The 20,684-nt window shown below is 44.3% G+C and overlaps 1 protein-coding gene across 6 annotated transcripts in view; it reads right to left on the reverse strand.

Moving 5' to 3' along the window:
* The window catches only part of PTPRF (protein tyrosine phosphatase receptor type F), a 482,320-nt gene that overhangs the window by 37,318 nt on the left and 424,318 nt on the right, over nt 1-20,684 (reverse strand). For 5 of the 6 annotated variants that reach the window (XM_035122098.2, XM_035122095.2, XM_060276972.1 and 2 more), the window contains exons 14-21: nt 19,037-19,063; nt 16,206-16,323; nt 10,325-10,903; nt 9,616-9,713; nt 7,311-7,564; nt 6,422-6,512; nt 4,379-4,591; nt 2,076-2,227 (exon numbers count right to left, since the gene is read on the reverse strand). In XM_035122098.2, the coding sequence (XP_034977989.1) occupies nt 2,076-2,227; nt 4,379-4,591; nt 6,422-6,512; nt 7,311-7,564; nt 9,616-9,713; nt 10,325-10,903; nt 16,206-16,323; nt 19,037-19,063 (1,532 nt within the window). The remainder of the gene's footprint in view (nt 1-2,075; nt 2,228-4,378; nt 4,592-6,421; nt 6,513-7,310; nt 7,565-9,615; nt 9,714-10,324; nt 10,904-16,205; nt 16,324-19,036; nt 19,064-20,684) is intronic. The other variant, XM_035122099.2, reaches the window with a different exon arrangement.

A 20,684-nucleotide genomic window follows, 5' to 3' on the forward strand; every position in this document is an offset into this window, starting at 1 on the left:
TGATGTCCAGTGGCTACCATTAAACCAAAGAACCTCATATGGTGTTGCCTCTTAGAGCTGCAATGTGTTTTCTGGGGTAACTAAGCCACTGGGAGGGGTATTTTAGCTCCAATTCAACAGAAACGGAAACATCTCAGTCTGGCATTAAGGAGCACTGTGCTGCAATCCTGCAGGCAATTCAGCAGAGAGGTGTGTGTATCTGTTGCTCTTTCAAACACATCAGAAGCCCAAAGCACTTATGATTAACCTGGAGACACTGTTGATAGCACCCTGAAAAAGTATTTTTTTACTTTGCCTGACGGCACAAGTCTATTTATTAGAAGGGAGAAATTGCCACAATTAGCATGGTGCCTCACGAGCTCTCTGTGCTGTGAGGGGAGAAAACAAAAGTTTGTTCAGCTGTATGCAATGCATGCATAGAGTGGGGAGTCATTTATAAAGTAGCCACCACATTACAGCATCTGAAATAAGAGCCCTGCATCAACTTGAATTTATCACCAAAGGGGGACCATTGTTGAAATAAGCCTGTCTTTGCTGTGGTTCCTGCCTCCTGCTGAAAGTCAGTGTCACTCTGTTGTAACAGCATTACTTCCAGATTTACTAAGGATCAGCTAGACACCAAAGTCAGCAAGCAGTGGGAGACCTTTGTAGGACACACACAGTGACACTGAAAAGGGAACAGCTCAGAGCAAGGCCTTATTAACTGGTTTATAGAGCATGCTGATTATGCCAAGGAACTAAAGTCAGCTCTTGGTAATGTCACATCCTTGATCAATATAGGGGGCAAATAACCTCACAAATCCTGGGACACCAAATGCACTGAAAAGGAATTTTCTAAAATTCTGTCACACCTTACTTGTGAGGCCATTTATTTAAATCTAACAGCAAGAGAAGGTTAAACGAGTTTAGGACACCACAATGGCTAGGTAGGCAGAGCAATACCCAAAAGCCAGATTAGTCTGGGTAGGAAGAATTATGCTTACTGTTTTTAACAAGATGAAACAGTGGGTGTGAAACAGACAAAGCAAAGGATTAGTAAGGGTGGGGGGGGGGGAGGAGGGCAGATGTCTACCTTTCTTGTTTGCTAGATCCAGGGACAGCAGAAATAGAGAAAAAAAGAGGAAATCCAGGTTACAAAAAGGTACTAATTGTGCATGCAATAACCCAAAGTCACCTCCCCTCTTGGTGTTATTATGCACATTTAGTTGGAGAAAAATGATGACAGCTTCCCAGAGCAAAGGTGGGAGAGTAAGCACTCCCTGTAACCAAATGAGCAGCTCCTGCTTCTTTTAACAGCCCAAGCACTTGACACCCATGTCCCAGATCATGGATCAGAACACCTATGACTAGGCTGAGGACAAATCTCTGGATCAAAGGGTCTCTGATACCACATGGAGGGTTCAATCTTGGAGCCAAGAAGACTTGGGGAAAAGCACCAGGCCTCTGAATAAAACAAGGGATGTAGGTATTTCTTGGCCAAAGCCTTTTACTTAATCCGAGGCATGGTAATCCAGGTCCAGGCCCGGCTCGTCGTAGACCCCCGGTGGCGCAGTGCACCATGGCGCGGGGCTGGTAAGCTGGGCGCCGGCCTGGGAAGGAGGGCGCCGCGCGGCAAAGCCGTGCGGAAACCAATTGCGCCCTGCGAGGGCGGGGCGGGCAGCGGAGCGATCTCCGCCCCTCAGCACCAGGGCGCGCGATCTGCTCAAGACGGCCCTGTCCAGGTCATACACCCTAGAACCACTAAGCAGAAGCCATGTCCTATGGCTTCACAGTTCATCCGGCACTGACAACAGCCCCAGTTCACTTCCAGTATATAGATTCCCAGCACAAAATGAAATGCAGAGACCACTGAATGTGATCCCATGCTCCCCACCCCTTCCTAGGGCTTGCCTTATACAGCACTGTTTTGCAGGCTCCGTTGAGAAACACCTTCAGGAAGGTTCAGACCACATCCCCCAGGAGAGGCAGTGTCCTTGGATTTATCATATAGTTTGCTCACTGTAAATGTTCTTGAGCTTGGCACAATACTGCAGCATGGACACCACAACATTGCACGGGCATAGGAGTGTGCTCACCTTTTGAAGAGCAGGATAGCAATGACAATGATGATGATTAAGATGACAGCCAGGACAGGCCCCATCACCCACAGCATCTCTGGTTCATCCTGCTGTTTTGCTGAAACCTCCATCACAATCTCATCTGAGTAGGGACTGGCTGCATACTTCTTCTGGTGAGTTTGAGAGAGAGGAGAGCAGACAAAGATCATTGATCAGGTCTCTTCCTTGCTTAATTCTGAGTTTTCCCTCAGTACAATAGCCCCAAGCTGCCCACCTGCAATTTTCCTCATGAACACCCAGGGAATTAACAGACACCGTGAAAACAAACCTCCTCTCCACAGTAATGGAACATTCAGAACCACATCAGCTAGAAAGTGGCCTCTTTCAGTGCCAGAAAGGAATGGTCCAGCTGAGAACAAGTTGCCAGCCTCAGATACACGAAGAGCCAAATTATAGGCTTTGGAGTTGCAGCCAATTGAGCATCAGGCCTGGCGGGTAGTGACTAAGTGGTTTATAATACCTATTATGCCCTTATAAACACATCACCCTAGGGGGTTATATGTCAAGGAACACCCACTGGGCAAAATGTTCTACATTGAACAGCAGACTAACTCATGGCTGTCCTTGAAGCTCTAGCATAAGCCCTGAATACAGCAGGATTCACATGGGGCTTCTCACATGCAAAGTCTTCCAAGTCATACAAGGGACTGGCAAGTTGCAACCAAAAGAGCAATACAAAATTGGCTGGCTCTGTTCCAATACATGCTATGCTCATATCTTTTTTATGCCTGCCAGAAAACATATGTGCAGGGAGGACCATGTTCTCTATTCTAGTGGAGGCTTCCTATTGCCCTGCTCAAGGGAGCAGCATACACTGGTCCCACTTTTAGCCCCTGCAGAGATGCCTGTTGACCAAATTCTGACAATCTGAAAGCTGAGATCTTAAACAGTCTCTTTGACTTCATGCACAGGAATTCTGTGAAACACAGAGAAAACTGTCTTTTATGGATGCTCAGCAGGAAACACCTGCCTGGCTTAATTTGAGCCACATTTCGTCTCTGGAACCTGGTTCAGTGGCAGGGCTAAGTCCTAGAACATGCAGAATAGTAATAAATAATATTCTAGAGTCCATTTTCACATTACTGAGAAATAACTACATGTTCCCCAAGTTCTAACATTAGAACTAAATTTCTGACACTTCTTGTGAAAACAAAACACAATACTGTAAATGAAGAATTCCAGAGGGCAGCAAAAACAAGGGAGGTATTTGCGGTGCCTTAAAGACTAATAAATTCACTGTGGCATAGCTATTGTGAACTACAGCCCATTAGATGCATGAAGTGTTACTCTGAATTACAGGTATATGTCTATATACACATGCCTGGGGACATGGAGGGGGCTGTAACCAATGAAGTCACAGGGAAATGAAATGCAGAATAATGCAGTGATAAATGAAACGAGACTGATAAAGTGCTAAATGACAAAGTAATCTGTGGCTCTGCAATAGTTCTTTCAGCAACAGCCATTTATGATATTGTGGCTTCATCCCTCTAGTTTAAAAACACGACGACTGAGTTGAGTGCCAAGCTGGAGCTCACAACCTGGCACAGGTTTCAGAAAGAACTGGCAAAGAACTTTGTGAGGGCAGCAGAGCTTATGTAGAGGGCAGCTGCAGTTGCACCACAAAATAAAACCAGTTGCTTGGAGAGTTTGCTCTGCTAGCCAAAGTGCTCTTGTGCACATTCACTCTTGTACATGCAGTACCCAACCTTGTGGCACAAGGGCACCTTCTCCGGCTGCTCTGCGGCCTCTGTTTTCCTGCCTGCATGTTTGCTATGTCCGCCACACAAGTGCTCGGACCAGATGAGTAATGAAGCATTTGACCAGCTCTAATGAGCCATTACAAGTAAATGAGGCTGAAAGTGAGAGACCCAGCATGGGACGGAGCAGAAGGGCTTGAGTATCTTCATTATGGGTGGACATTATTTACACATTTGCAGAAGCAATGGCATTATCCACCATCCCCCCCCCTTATTCATTCTGGCTTGCAACAATGGATAATACTAAAAATTACAGGGGTGTGGAAAGTGAAGAAGCACAAAGTGTGGGGCAGATAATCTCTTTTCTTCCTATGGACTGTGAGGCACCAGGCAAGACAGGCATGGAGAAGGGGAAGGAGATTCTGAGTTGATTTATACAACTGGTTTTATTAGCTTGAGCTTTGCAGAGCAAAGTTCCACTGTGACAAAGCTTCCCTAATGCCACCTCTGGAATGCCCCTCTTAGGCAGCACACAGTCCCTTCGCTTCTCATGGTCCTTACCGTATCCCCATCCTCCAGTGAAGCCAGCACAAAACAACGGTAGCTCAAGTCTTCTGAAAGGGGCTTATTGTAGAAGCCTTGATAGCTCTTCTGGTCCCCCAAGACAAAGGTCTCTGGTAGATCATCCATTTGGGCAGCAATGTAAGGCTTGAGCCGCTCTGCCTGGCGTCGCTGGCGCCTGCTTGGGTCCCCTTGGTTCATGGCCTCAAGTATCTGGGTGGCAAAAGGAAGCTAGTGTGAGAGAGAGCAATGCTATTACCTAGGTGACTCTACATTTTCATGAGGAAAAACCTGTAAGTCAGGTGAGGAAAAGCACCAGGGAGGTCCAGGTATTCATTACTCTAGTGCATTCCTAAAGGCTTTCTTTAGAACTCAATGAATGTACATCTACTTCTTTAACAGAACAGTTAATTAAGTTGCTGGGGATGAAGCTGGAACCAAGTGTTGTCCTGGGTTTATGGTGGATGACTGTGAAAACAGGAAGGAGGACACTATGGACCCCTGGTCTGACCCAGCAGGGCTCTGCTCACATTCTTATGCATGTTTTGTTTGTATTCATCATAACCTACACTGGGCACGGTTTTGTGAAAAATAGTGTACCATTTTAATAAAGTTTATACCCCTCAACATCTCAAGGGAAATCATTTTAAAATATGTGTTTCTCTTTGATGGTAGAGCAGCAGGAGCAGCAGAGAACAGTCCACACAGTCCACATATGCATCTTTAGATGCCCAGCAATCTGAACTTTTGGAGATAGGCAAAAAAGCAGCAGGTTTGACACAGATTTCTGCCACTCTGCAAACACACTTTGCAGCTTACACTAAAATGGACAAAATCTCTAGGCAGGGCTGACCACCCCCACCACATCTTGCTGGGCTGCAGCAAGACTTTGTATAAATCACACACAGTGCTAACATGGAATGTTCAGGGAGAGAGAAAAATGACAAATTTCATAGTCATCCACAAACTCAAGAAAAAAGAATACTGTATAAACACACCAAAATTCAATTACATTGCTCAGAAAAGCTCTCAGATGTTTAAAGATGTTTTTCTAATGAATAAAAATGAATGCTAGGCTCTGAACAGAAATTCTAATTTAAAATGAAGGAGGAGGCATGAAATACATTTCACACAAAAATGTGTTAGGGCAGAGATGGAACATTAGAGCAATGGTGGTGCCAGGAAGACACAGAGACCACACAGAACCATGCCATTATTTCAGGGAAGGAGGGTGTGGCTTGTGACCCTAACAAAGTGGCACCCCTGCCCTCCAACCACTGTTTCTCTGCATCATAACTAATGTGTGCAACACACAGAGATGTGTGTGTGTGCACAGAGTCTTATCCAAGCTTCAGTTTTTACCAGTGGAAACTGATCTATCAGGGCAAATTGGGGCACTGCTCCCCTTGGTAATCCCCCACTTGCCTGGCTTCTTATTTACATCCAGTGTAGGGGGTGGCATTGACTGTCAGTTTTCTCTTTCTTGAGTCTCAGTGTTTCCCTTGCAAAACTCAGCAGGGAGAATTAAGTGACTCTGCCTGTCACTGTCTCCGACTCCAAGTACAGTTTGGGCTCCCTGCCTTATCATCCCAATGGGGAGCTCTGCTTCCTACATCTTGTTTTGCATATAAATTATACAACAGAATCTGAGGGCAGAAGGAGGCGTGGTGTGATCCATACATGCAACAAGTCCATGGGCAATCACACTTCAGTGACCTCTTTCACTGGACCAGTAAGCTTCCCAGACAATTTTGAGAGCTGGCTAAAGATGAATATGGATATCATGGGTATTTGAGGAACTTGATGACTTCAGGATGGCAGAAGATGGCACCTCCAAATTAAGCTAACATATGTGGGAGTTATCTCATATAGGCAAAGTTTCTGAAACCCCAGGTCCTCTGCCATTATCTCCAGAATGACAGGACGATTAACATTGCTCCTATACTCTTCCAAATTATTTCATATGTGTGGGCTAGTTTCTTGAACATCTGTTTCCCTTACCCTCTTCAAAACAAGTGGAAACAAATTTTGGCCTTCTCCTACCTGGTCTAGTCCCATATCATCCGGGCTCTTCAATCTGGAGCCAACTAGGTTGCTTGTGTGGTCTATCGGCACAACCACGATGTAGTACCACCTGGGGAACAAGAGAGGGGGATGGGTGAGCTCTGCTTCAAACAACAGGATGGTCTCCATGAAAGCCCTGCAACTCCCTCCTTTGAACTTCCCAGAGACTCGTGCTGTAGCCTGCTGGCATGTATGAGGTTAATAAAAAGTCATCAGGCCAGCTTCTAAGTGATAGTGTCGGAAGCTGGGAAAGCACAGCTCCATGATCTGGTTCCTTTTTCAGTGGTGGGAGATCAAAAACACAAATGAGACTTCCACAAGCCTCCTATTAGGATTTACATACATTAATTAAAGTAACTGTGCAGCAGTGTGGAAAGTACATCCTGGGTCCTTTCAGATGAATGATGGGGATTATGACTCCCTATTTTTCATATAATGATAGGTGACTGAGAGAGCAGGTTATATCACCAATTCAAATCCTGAGCATATCACCAATTCAAATCCTGCACACCGGCCTTGCCCAACCTAGTGCCTTCCAGATGTTTTGGGCTACAGCTCTGATACCCCTGTCCATTGACCATGCCAGCTGCGAGTTGTAGTTCAAAACATCAGATCAGGAAAGGCTGCTGTACAGAGTGCTCTCATATTTTCAGTAACCTCTTGCTATTGGGAAGCATTTTTAACATTTTGTAGGTGGATTTACACCATTATCATGATCTATGAAATCCAATACAGTTCCCTATAATATCACCCTTATTACCTGTGCAAAAGCACCAAGACTCTGCAGGGACTCAGGAGACCCCCAACTATACAACCCCATGTTCTCCTATGGTAGCATCTTAAATAAAAAAATAAAGTAGAAACACACCTGACTGGCACAGAGGTCTGCACTTTGGGGAGAGTCAGAGTGAACTGCCCATTATGGATATATTTGTATGTGGAAATGGGCTTGCTCTGGATGACATCAGGTGCTGTCCGGATGAAGACTCGGTGCTGCAAGGCTCCTGCGCTACTTCCCCGGTTTGTGAGTGCAAAGGAATAATTTGTGTCTGGCTGCAGGTTATTAATCAGCTTCCTCATGGAGTGGCCATCCACCTCCACAGTCTGGCCATTGTACAGAATCTGTAAGCAGAGGGAAACAGTTGATTCAGCCCAGACTGATAGGAAAAGGGTTGAAGTTCTTTCCAAAACTCCTCTTCCTGGTGTGGGTATTTATTTATTTTTTGCAACGCTCACACTGTGTAAGGTACCAAACAAGCTGACCTGTTGAAAAGCGTGACTATACCAAATCTGAGAGATCAGGAACCCCCATGTAGAAATAAGAGTTGGTGCTGCCTTCTCCCAGGAAGAAAAAGAAGGTCCCTAGCTCCCATAACTATTGCAACTTTTTCTGTCGTCCATTCGGGAGTAAGGAGTGTGGTGGTACGGTTATCTAGGGTAGAGATGCCTGCTTGGCTCTTCCTCACTTGCTAGGCCTTCTGGAGTTAGGCAACAATGGTGTAAGTTACTGTGTCAGAGAAGCTAAAGTCGTCTGTAAGATGAATCTGTTACTAAAAATCTGTCAAGGTACAATATTATGAGGTGGAAGCCAGGGCTACTAGTCTAAAAACATTCTGCCTATGCCCTCATGAAAATGTCTCATGCTCAGTTCTCATTCCCCAACACAGCGTTCATTTAAAATCCATTTCTAGCATCAAACACAGACAGGGAAGCAGCTCTCTTAGATCAGGGACAGTGTCAGGTTCTGATTGCAGCAGGAATCTCACCATAACATCACTTCTCACTCACTTCACAGGACCAGTCATCTCTTTGCAGGGAGTTTTATCTCCTGGACCAGATGAAGCAACGACTCTTCTCTGAGGAAAACTGAAAGCCCCGTTGTTGATTTTTCAGTGAAGGAATTTCAGAGATCTCAGTTCATCCCCAATAAAAAATACCATGATATTTAGCCTGCGCCTCAGTGTTCACAAATCATAACAATATCTGCCTTAATTAAATCTGTTAAAGAGAAAGAGGACACCCTTTGGGATGTAGATTTAGTGCGAGACTGTTTATCAAGTGTAGATAATGCTAATTGTTCCCATGGAGACTTATCAGCGGTGCTCGTTAGATTATTAGGCTTTGGCCTGGCATCCTGTACACTTGAATTAAGCAGCTCAGCACAGGTGGGTGGGGGAGTATCCTGTTTGCAAAGTTGCTGCTGCTCCTGGGCCAGCTGCTACTCTGTTGGCACTTGTGCATGGCCTGGACATCTAATACTGCCTGCAGGAAGAAGAAAGCTCATTTACACCCGTTGCGTTTGCATGGCTGCTCCTCAGCTAGTGAGACGCTAACACCATCTGCTCCAGTGCCTCATCATGGCAAACCCATGGCAGCAACTGCTGTCAACTCTCTGCTTACGTCAGCAAAATCTGGCAACTACGTTATGAAGCCCACACTATGCAACTGTTTTGATGATGGTTCCAAGGCAGCCCTGACCATACAGCATTAGGAACGAGTCCAAAGAACTAGCCTTTTATGAACAAATTCCCCGTATAGATTTCTCCTGCTGTCATGAGTGCTTACATATCTCTGTCATGTTGCTAGCGACCGCAGGCCTATGGTGCCCTGTTGGGTTCTAGAGGTATATCTATCCTGCCCTAAGTGTAATTCTGCCTGTGTTCTGCACCAAAAATGCTTCATGATCAAACCATTTTGCCTGGAATGCAGGGGGTTTGGGCTCCTACTGTAATTGTAGTCTGCTCTGAGCAGGAGAAGATTGTGCCAGGAGTGACTCATGGGAAATCAATTCCCATACAGCTAGGGTAACATTTAAAGGGCATATGAGTCTCCAAAATCAGCAAGGGAATCAAGAGGTTTTGTCTGGAAATGTACCAGTTTTTAACTCATTTCTAAAGACTTACCTGCTGATTTACCATGCTTGGTGATCTATTCTAGACTAAAGGAAACAAGTGTCAGGACTCTAGGGTACCTAGGACAAGGGAGTGTCCACACTTCTTACATCCTGACTCAACCCCCCCCCCCGGCGTTTCTCCAGATTTGGTTGCTCAGCTTACATAACTGGGTTGATGAAAGTAAGACTCTTGGTCTGAAGGTCCCTGAGACAGACTTTCTAATTTCTTCCTTACTGCACATTAATCGGGTCCCCATACGTGACAGACATATTCCCTTACCTTGAAAGGAACTGCAGATTTGTAAGAGTCTGGAACCTCCCAGCTAAGTAGCACTGATGTTTTCATCACAGCACTGACACGAAAGTTCTTTGCGAACACTGCAATGAGAAAGAATCCTTTTGATTGGCCCCCGTGAGCCAACACTGGACAACTAACCCTTTCCCTTCCACTCTTCTCAGTAGCAGCAAAATTTGGTGCTTTCATGTAGATTCAATAAGCCTTCTCACATCTTAGGACACTTAAGCTTTTCGACCAGACTGAGTTGCCACCTTCCCCTCTTTGTCATGGACTGTGTACAAACTATAAATTTAAAGCATGTTCAAAGTATATTCTTTCTCTGGGCACTGTAGTTTGTTATGGGTTGCTAGGATTTTTAACACTGTGAGAGGTAAACTACAGTGTCCTGAATTATTTGAGGAAAATAATGTTTTCTGATTGTACTTCAAAGGTATAGTGTGTACACAGCAATCTTCAAAAGGTAGCAGTTATGAGGCACTGTTTCTTCACAGAAGCTGCCTGTTCAGTTTGCACCAAAAGAAACTGGAAACAGGAAATGGTGTATGTGTTTGAAAAAACAAATGCAGTCATGCAACCTCCATGCCCTCCCATCCAAAAAAATATAAGCTCAGGAAGGTAAGACTGACCAGGTCATCTCTGACCTGTTTTCTGCCATAGAGGTTCATTAACTGATCACAGGGGAGGTGCTTACCTTGTTCCATTGGCATCGTCCTAGACTGAATGCTGGGGCTGAGAGGGCCAGCTCCCTTGTTAGTGTGGGCTCTAACTTTGATGTCATAGGTTGTGTCAGGTTTGAGGTTGGTCAGAGTGATGCTCGTTTCCCTTGTAACATTGGTCAGGTTCTGCTGGCTGTTAATGTCTCTGTACACAACTGTGTAGTTGGTCATTTTCCCATTCCTCTCCGCCAGAATTGGTGGCTCCCAAGTCACTTTAGTGGTGGACGTGGTCAGGCCCACCACGTGCAGGTTCTGGGGGAAACCGCTTGGTGCCTCCTCTGCGGTAGTGATTTCTTTTTCAAACTCCTCCCCAAGACCAACCCTATTCTTCGCAGCCAGCTTGAAGATGTAGGTGGCTCCCTTGTAAAGGTCAGTCACGGTGAAGTGATCCATGTTCTTCTCAAAGTTCATAATCCTCATCTTCTCCTCCTCAGCATGTTTGTACTGCAGCTGGTAGCCCAGCAGCTCCCCAACCATCTCTTTAGGTGGGTGCCAATTGATCAGAGCTGTATTCATGGCTGTGGTGCTGATCATCATGGTAGGCTTGCCTGGGACTGTGGGACCAAAACAGGGTGATATGCCATGAGTGGGAGGGAGACAGAGTTCTGGCCTTTTCACTGCTGGAGTTGCTCACTCAGGAAATTTATCTACCTGCTAAGAAATATTAGCTAGCACAGCACTCCCTATCAATTTCGTCAGATTACAGATGAAAGATCAATACGTTTGAATGCTTCCCCACATTAAAATTAGCTCCACACAAAAAAGCAGCATATCTGGGAGAAGGCTTTTCCTTTGCATGCTTTCCACAGGCAGGGAGTTTACAGAGGCAATGTCCAAAAAGGCAAACCACCTGCAATTTGAAGTGCTTCAGTCCAGAAACAACCGCACTGTATTTCTGGACATATCAGTGTTTACTCTTCCAGGTCCTCCAAATTCCACAATTAAACAACAGCAACAAAACAAAATCCAAATTTTATAATGGAAAAAACCCAACTAATTTCTATATGGCTACATTTCACAAATATCCTTATTTGTGATCCTTAACCTATATATTTGTCTGTAAAATGTGCCTAGCTTGATCATAAGATCTGATTTCTTTTGGGGAGGGGAGTTGAGAACCCTATGGTGGAAGCTATATGATCTTAAAGGAATGGGGATGAATAAGATTATCACAAATGCCACACTTTGTGCAAGCTTCTGAAGGAATTTTGTCAGCTGCTATATTTTGTGAAAACCTTTGTGCCTGTAGTTTGCAAACACTGATAATGCAGGATGTCAGTAGGTGATGGACTGAAATTCAGATGGAACCAAACCCTGGGGCAAATTATTTAAACAGCTAATCCCTAATTTATATGGTGTATATTATTCCAAATGTAACTATTTCCAAAACTGCAATGAAAAATAACACTGTGATTGATACTGTCTTCAAAACTTCCTTGTATCTGACTCTTAAATCTCATCATACTTCCCCCCAACCACTCATTGAATCTTGCCATTTGCAGAAGCAAGCCTAGAGAAAGTAGATTTGGGACAGTATGATAAAGGAGGTGAAAGGTAGTGCCATAAGATAAGAAATCAGAGCTTTAATATAAGATGTTGCAGAGAAGCCCAGACTAAAAACTGGAATCTCCGCTACTTTGATGCAGGCAATTTTCATAGCAATCTTTATAATTTCACCACCTGTGCGAGCTGTTGAGAGCATAGCATGCTGTTTGCAATCAAAATGTGCTGTGTTTGAGCTGATGAACTTGTTCCTGCTAGGAATGTTGATGTGATGGCTGAGCAGCAACAGGATTCCAAATCTCATATATGTAGCACAAATTAAGGGCTGCTCCCTTCAAAGCTTAACACCTGCTGTATAAAATGGATGGTTTCATATCTCTGTTCCACCCACAACAGAGACACATCCTTCCCCCAAATCAGGGGAGATTGACGTGTAAATCCATCAACAGCAAAACTATTCAGCATCACCACAGTGCCATGATAACCATTATCCTGTGCCAGACTGTGGCACTCAGAGCAAATCCACAATAGCATAGTGGTATTCTGGATTTGGGGTGAGTAGATCTGACTAAGCTGTGATGAAGCTGCCACGTGAAAGTCATGGTATTTTGCCAATTCAAGGCAGACTGGGCTTCCCCTGCCACTCTGGGCGGCTTCCAACAAACATTAAAATACATCAAATATCACAGATTAAAAACATTCCCCTTCATGGATCAATGCCTTGTCGTGGCGAAGGGGCTTGAATAACTCAGAGAAGCTATGAGCTATGCCATGCAGGGCCACCCAAGATGGACAGGTCATAGTGGAGAGTTTTGACTAAATGTGATCCACCTGGAGAAGGAACTGGCAAGCCACTCCAGTAACCCTGCCAAGAAAACTCCATGGACAAAGACAACAGGCATATAAAAGTTATGACGCTGGAGGATGAGCCCCTCAGGTCGGAAGGCGTCCAACATGCTACTGAGGAAGAGCGGAGGACAAGTACAAGTAGATTCAGAGCTGATGAAGCGGCTGGGCCAAAGCCTAAAGGACGCTCAGTTGCGGATATGCCTGGAAGCGAAAGGAAAGTCCGATGCTGTAAAGAAAAATATTGCATAGGAACCTGGAATGTAAGAACCATGAATGGAGGTAAGCTGGATGTGGTCAAAAATGAGATGACAAGAATAAATATCGACATCCTGGGCATCAGTGAACTAAAATGGAAGGGAATGGGCGAATTCAGTTCGGGTGACTATCATATCTACTACTGTGGGCAAGAATCCCGTAGTAGAAATGGAGTGGCCCTCATAGTCAACAAAAGAGTGGCAAAAGCTGTAATGGGATGCAATCTCAAAAATGACAGAATGATCTCGATACGAATCCAAGGCAGACCTTTTAACATCACAGTAATCCAAGTTTATGCACCAACTACCGGTGCTGAAGAAAGTGAAATTGACCAATTCTATGAAGACCTACAACACCTTCTAGAAATGACACCAAAGAAGGATGTTCTTCTCATTACAGGGGATTGGAATGCTAAAGTAGGGAATCAAGAGATAAAAGGAACAACTGGCAAGTTTGGCCTTGGAGTTCAAAATGAAGCAGGGCAAAGGCTAATAGAGTTCTGTCAAGAGAACAAGCTGGTCATCACAAACACTCTTTCCCAACAACACAAGAGACGACTCTACACATGGATATCACCAAATGGGCAGCATCGAAATCAGATTGATTATATTCTCTGCAGCCAAAGATGGAGAAGCTCTATACAGTCAGCAAAAACAAGACCTGGAGCTGACTGTAACTCAGATCATCAGCTTCTTATAGCAAAATTCCAGCTTAAACTGAAGAAAGTAGGAAAAACCACTGGGCCAGTAAGATACAATCTGAATCAAATCCCTTATGAATACACAGTGGAAGTGAGGAACAGGTTTAAGGATTTAGATTTGGTGGACAGAGTGCCTGAAGAACTATGGATGGAGGCTCGTAACATTATACAGGAGGCAGCAACGAAAACCATCCCAAGGAAAAGGAAATGCAAGAAAGCAAAATGGCTGTCCAACGAGGCCTTACAAATAGCGGAGGAGAGGAGGCAAGCAAAATGCAAGGGAGATAGGGAAAGATACAGGAAACTGAATGCTGATTTCCAAAAAACAGCAAGGAGAGACAAGAGGGTCTTCTTAAATGAGCAATGCAAAGAAATAGAGGAAAACAATAGAATGGGGAAAACCAGAGATCTGTTCAAGAAAATTGGAGATATGAAAGGAACATTTCGTACAAAGATTACCATAATCAAGGACAAAAGTGGTAAGGACCTAACAGAAGCAGAAGACATCAAGAAGAGGTGGCAAGAATACACAGAGGAATTATACCAGAAAGATATGGAGGTCTCGTACACCCCAGGTAGTGTGGTTGCTGACCTTGAGCCAGACATCTTGGAGAGTGAAGTCAAATGGGCCTTAGAAAGCACTGCTAATAACAAGGCCAGTGGAAGTGATGATATTCCAGCTGAACTGTTTAAAATTTTAAAAGATGATGCTGTTAAGGTGCTACACCCAATATGCCAGCAAGTTTGGAAAACTCAGCAATGGCCAGAGGATTGGAGAAGATCAGTCTACATCCCAATTCCAAAGAAGGGCAGTGCCAAAGAATGCTCCAACTACCGCACAATTGCGCTCATTTCACACGCTAGCAAGGTTATGCTTAAAATTCTACAAGGCAGGCTTCAGCAGTATGTGGACCGAGAACTCCCAGAAGTGCAAGCTGGATTTCGAAAGGGCAGAGGAACCAGAGACCAAATAGCAAACATGCGCTGGATTATGGAGAAAGCTAGAGAGTTCCAGAAAAACGTCTACTTCTGCTTCATTGACTATGCAAAAGCCTTTGACTGTGTCAACCACAGCAAACTATGGCAAGTTCTTAAAGAAATGGGAGTGCCTGATCACCTCATCTGTCTCCTGAGAAATCTCTATGTGGGACAAGAAGCTACAGTTAGAACTGGATATGGAACAACTGATTGGTTCAAAATTGGGAAAGGAGTACGACAAGGTTGTATATTGTCTCCCTGCTTATTTAACTTATATGCAGAATTCATCATGCGAAAGGCTGGACTAGATGAATCCCAAGCCGGAATTAAGATTGCCGGAAGAAATATCAACAACCTCAGATATGCAGATGACACAACCTTGATGGCAGAAAGCGAGGAGGAATTAAAGAACCTTTTAATGAGGGTGAAAGAGGAGAGCGCAAAATATGGTCTGAAGCTCAACATCAAAAAAACCAAGATCATGGCCACTGGTCCCATCACCTCCTGGCAAATAGAAGGGGAAGAAATGGAGGCAGTGAGAGATTTTACTTTCTTGGGCTCCTTGATCACTGCAGATGGTGACAGCAGTCACAAAATTAAAAGACGCCTGCTTCTTGGGAGAAAAGCAATGACAAACCTAGACAGCATCTTAAAAAGCAGAGACATCACCTTGCCGACAAAGGTCCGTATAGTTAAAGCTATGGTTTTCCCAGTAGTGATGTATGGAAGTGAGAGCTGGACCATAAAGAAGGCTGATCGCCGAAGAATTGATGCTTTTGAATTATGGTGCTGGAGGAGACTCTTGAGAGTCCTATGGACTGCAAGAAGATCAAACCTATCCATTCTTAAGGAAATCAGCCCTGAGTGCTCCCTGGAAGGACAGATCGTGAAGCTGAGGCTCCAATACTTTGGCCACCTCATGAGAAGAGAAGAATCCTTGGAAAAGACCCTGATGTTGGGAAAGATTGAGGGCACTAGGAGAAGGGGACGACAGAGGACAAGATGGTTGGACAGTGTTCTCGAAGCTACGAACATGAGTTTGACCAAATTGCGGGAGGCAGTGCAAGACAGGAGTGCCTGGCGTGCTATGGTCCATGGGGTCACGAAGAGTCGGACACGACTAAACAACAACAACAAAAAACTTCCCTAAACAAGGCTGCCTTTAGGTATTTTCTAAATGTCAGGTAGTTGTTTATCTCTCTGACCTATTAGCCATGGTAACTTTAAACAGAAGCAGTACAGTTCCAAATATCAGATACTTGGGATGAACAGGAGATGGTCATTGTTCTCCTGCTCTGCTTGTGGCTCCCCAGAGACATCTGACTGACTGCTGTTAGACACAGCATGCCAGAATGCCTGCAAATTATCTCCATTGTAGTAAAATTGTAATGTGTGAAGCGGTTCTTAAAGAGAGGAAGTTTCCATTCTTCTACTTGCTTCTCCATCACCTGCAGTTCAGTCTGCAAAACAAGGGATTTGAGGGTACAGGTTCTTTTTTTACCTTCCTAACACTTCTTAAGATTACAAGTAGATTTGTCTATCAAAGATGTGTTGTAGTACTATTGGCTCACCTGCTCCACTTGTAGTAACCACCTTGTCCCTGCTGCGGGCCCCATCCCCTTTGGTGGTGTAGGCTGCGATGCTGATAGAATAGGATGTTTCGGGTAAAAGGCCTCCTATGAGGGTTTCCTGTGGGAAACAAGACATTTTTTATCTCATTATCAAATTAAGGAAGGCAGAAATATAACAGCATTTCTATACCTTGGATATTTGACCCATTTAGTTTCAAAACACACAACAAGGAAAACTGACCTTGAAGTGTTATTAACTTTTTAATGAGATTACTTTGGATACAGGGCCTCCATCTCTCGCATCTGGGGGGTCCATCACTGATGAGAAGTGAAAGTTGCATTGAGAAAACATGTTCCTAGCTTGGTTGATGCAACCCAGTGTTTTCTGGTCTCTGTGCAGTAGGCCAGGGCACGTTTTATCATAGGCTACTTTTGCTGTGTTTCCTGTGCACCTCCCTTTGCCAGAAAGCACCCATTTTCATTAAATCACATGAACAAATCCACAAATATTCCCCTATTTCCAACATGGGACGAAAGGGTTGGTTTGTCTGGAGCAGCTTGTCAAACTCAACACTTGCAACTGCCAATGAAATTGCAGCAGTTGTTAGTTGCAGCCCAATTTCTAGACAAATTGCCCAGCATATAATTCTGGATAGCCAAGGAAGTTCACTGCAAGAAACAGGGACCCAATAAAATACAGCAAACTGAAGTGGGAAGGGAAGAACAACTTTCCCACAACTTCTGACACAAGTGAACATGTTACTGCCATATGGCTAGGTTTCCCCAGCCACTCTAAACGTCTTACAAAATATATAAAAATCAAACATTTAAAACTTCCCTCCACTTGCCTTCCTTTGTTGTCTTGTCTTTTAGTCTCTGAGCCTGGGAAGGTTCTGTGTCTTATTTTCACTTACGAATATCACCTTCCAGCAGCATCATTTATTGAATTTTAATTGTCATGAGATGCTTATCAGAGACAAAGTGCTTCCTCATACCAACAGGCCACAAACAAGAACATTCTTTTGCTATACCTGGTAGGGAAAACTGCTACCCAGTCATGTAATAAGGGCATGAAACAGTCTTCTCTGTTCACAGTGCTGGCATTTACCCCACAGATACATGGGCAAAAGATGAAAAGGACTGGTTGGAAATCTATTGTAACAAGAAAGTAGCAGCCCTTCCATCACAGTTGAAGTGTTAACTTCAGTACATATAACAGAACAGAAGCAGGCGACTCACTTGTCTTTTCCAGCAGAAGTCCCTGGGATGAGCAACAATATAGCTAGTGGATCTGCCACAGCGAACCCACTTGCCATAACATGCTCACCAACCATGGTATTCAAGAATCTTGCTTCTTAAAAATAAACTACCCATGCTACATACATCAGGAAAAGATGTAAGGAGAGCAAGCAGAAAATTCTACACAAAACAAAGGCCACAGGATCTATAGGCACCACTGTTACCTTCTCAATGGTATTGTCCCCAGCTGTGCAGGCTAGAGACACCAGCAGGGGCACGTGGCAGTAGGACGTTGAACTATCACACTGGCTCATTTGATGGGGTTGGCTTTGTAACTCTAAGCCTACTCCAGCTCTCTCAAACCTTCTACATTCTATTGGCAAATATTGACCCTTGTGGCGGATTCCATGGAGAAAGACCTGCTCAAAGGCAACCTCTAGCAGTTTTCCAGTAGAATTCCAACCATTAACCCTCTGCATGAAGGAATGACTGTTCATGCACAAAAATCAAAATGTGATATAAACAGGAATAAATATGTATTGTGATGGATAGACAGAGCACAATCTCTTCCTAGAACCTTGGTTTGTCAGGGCGCTTTGTTTTTGGCTGTCATGTAATTGTTAATTACTTGAATAAAACAAACAAATGTGAATAGGCTTTTTCTCATTGACAGCCCAGGTTCAGCCACCTAACCCATATTATTCCTTCATTGCTTTCATTTGCAAACCCAAATTAGCAAACAGAAATCAGAATGACACCAAAATCAGAGTTCAAGTAAGATTTCCTTTTCCCCCTGGAGTTGTATGAGAGAGCAAAATCAATCAATGGCAATAATTTGATATAGAGGGAGATACTCAAACACACAACACGAAGGCTACGAAAAGATGTAGTCATCACCACAGTCCACACAGGAGAGTAATTCTCACACAAGGAAGAGCATGCCACTAGAACAAAGCAAGTTAGGGGGAGAGAGGAAAGAAAGAAGGTGGAATGAGAGATACCATACATAGGGCTGTCGCTGCAAACCCCTTCTAAGCAAAGTCCTTCTGCTAAGAGACGAGGGAAGCCACAGCAGGGTATGTAACTTAATCTCTCTTTCTCCAAAGGTAATTTTCAAGCTTGTTCCTCCAAATTTATATCTCAAAATTACTTGGAAAAATTGAATTTAACTGTTTGAATGTGATTGTGTTCTTATTACAGCTTCTGTTTCAACCAAAGGTCACAGCTGAGAGAACAGGGTATTTTTCACGACTGGGATCAATGAGGTTTAAAGATTACAGATCAGACTCTGCCATGTAACGAGCTGGGCCAAAGTGTAGGAAATGGGCTGCTCCCCCCACATCTGCCTGAAATTGCATTGCAACAAGCTGGAAATACAGATTATGAAAAATGCCAATTGCTTTCCTGCATTTAGCAGCAATCTAAATGCCAATTTGCCCAGGATTTGTGGCTGGTGGAAGCTCCACAGAACAACTGCCTAGAACCATCTGAGGATTGACAGGGGTGTTTTGACAGCACTATGCACACAGATTTCACAAGATGATCCTCAGACCCATCTGATCCAAGCAAACACTCTAACAAATGGTACTTACGTGGTCAATAGCGTCCTTAAACCTTAACTGATGGGGGGACAGGAAGGAGGAAAGAGTAAGGGAACTGTGATGACAAACTATGGATTATTAACACATGCAAGCACACACACACACACAAGATTTGGCACTATCTGGATCCCCAACTGTATCTGCTGCTTTCTTCCACAAACACCTCTCACACGCAAATAATTGTAGCTCTCTTTCTCTCCCCACCCCCACCCCGAGAACTACATAAACAACTCCCCTCTTCAAACTGCATACTACCGATATCTAAGGCTGCAATACTATACACACTAACCTGGGAGTTTGATATGTTTCATTCTATAGGTACATAGGCTAGCTCCGGACACCAGCTTTAGAAACAGCATATTGCTACTGTTAGCAATAAAGGAATTAACAGTAACAAGGAGAAATGCATCTGAAAATAATATGTTCCTCCTGTAGTGAATGATCCTAGTGGAAAGAGGACATAGAAATGTCTTCATGATATGCTGTGGCTGGGCTCCAGAGCCTCTGATGAGACAGCACCAGCCAAGAGACTCACCAAATCACGAAAAATTATCTACCAAAGCTTCAGGGCAATACTTGCCCCCCCCTTCCACCAGCTGAACCTTTTCAACCATAATTCTCAGACTCCTGTAACCCTCCCTGTTAAGATAAGCAATAGCTGTGTATTGAGATAAGCTTCCTAAAAAACCAGCCAGAGAAGCAGCATGATCATCAGTGTAATCAATTTATAAGTTTCTTGCATCAAGTAGAGTTACTTAAATTCTTGCAAAGAGTGCATTTACCTAAAGCAAGCAGATTTATGGTGCCCGTCTCATTTACTCATCTCTGCCTTCCAAAGCAACATGCTCAGGTTCTGAAGGAAGGCTCACAAGGATTCACATCTACCCTACCCAACCCCAGGCAGGCAAGTGATCTCATACTACTGAACTGTCTGGCCAGAGGAGCTCTTTGCTGCAACTTGCTCTGTAACAAATTAGTTTGGCAGCGACACATATGTTTTCACTGGCAGCAAAACTCAGAAGCAAGCTCTTCAAAACAAGTGAGATCCACGGCTACTAAGGCACCTGACAGCAGCAAAAGCTGTTGTAGGAAGGAATACCTGAAGCTGCTGCAAAGGCAAGATGTCCCATAGAAGTAATCAAGCGAGCCACAGGTTTGTACATGTCCAAAGCCCTGCTTTGGAAACTCCCCCTCCCGTCAATTCAATTCTGCTTCCTCCACTTCACAAAATGTACTGCCACTATCTCAATCACTGCCCACTTCCATTCCCAACAATGGCATATTTAAAATGTGTGCCATTGCGTTTTATGAACTTCAGCTTTTCTTGGTATGTATTAAGATTGTAATAATGTTGTCACACTGCAGTTGGTGTGACCGACTGCAAAGTGATGACGGAACAGCTGACAGACAGGTGAGTGGCACGGGTGGCAGGTGGTCCAGGCAAGTGGTGTGGGTTGTGGACGGCACAGGCAAGTCACAGAGAAACAGCCAGGACAGGGCAGGCAGCTCCCCAGCGACCACAGTTTTGGTGTCAGCAGCACTGGAGGACGATGAGTTGGGAAGCAGCAGCAGAGCCAAATGTCCGACACTGACCTGTCTGCTGCTGTGCGGCTCACCTGGGCCACCCATGCTGCTTGCC

This window comes from Zootoca vivipara, chromosome 7 (assembly GCF_963506605.1).
Source record: "Zootoca vivipara chromosome 7, rZooViv1.1, whole genome shotgun sequence".
NCBI lineage: Eukaryota > Metazoa > Chordata > Lepidosauria > Squamata > Lacertidae > Zootoca > Zootoca vivipara.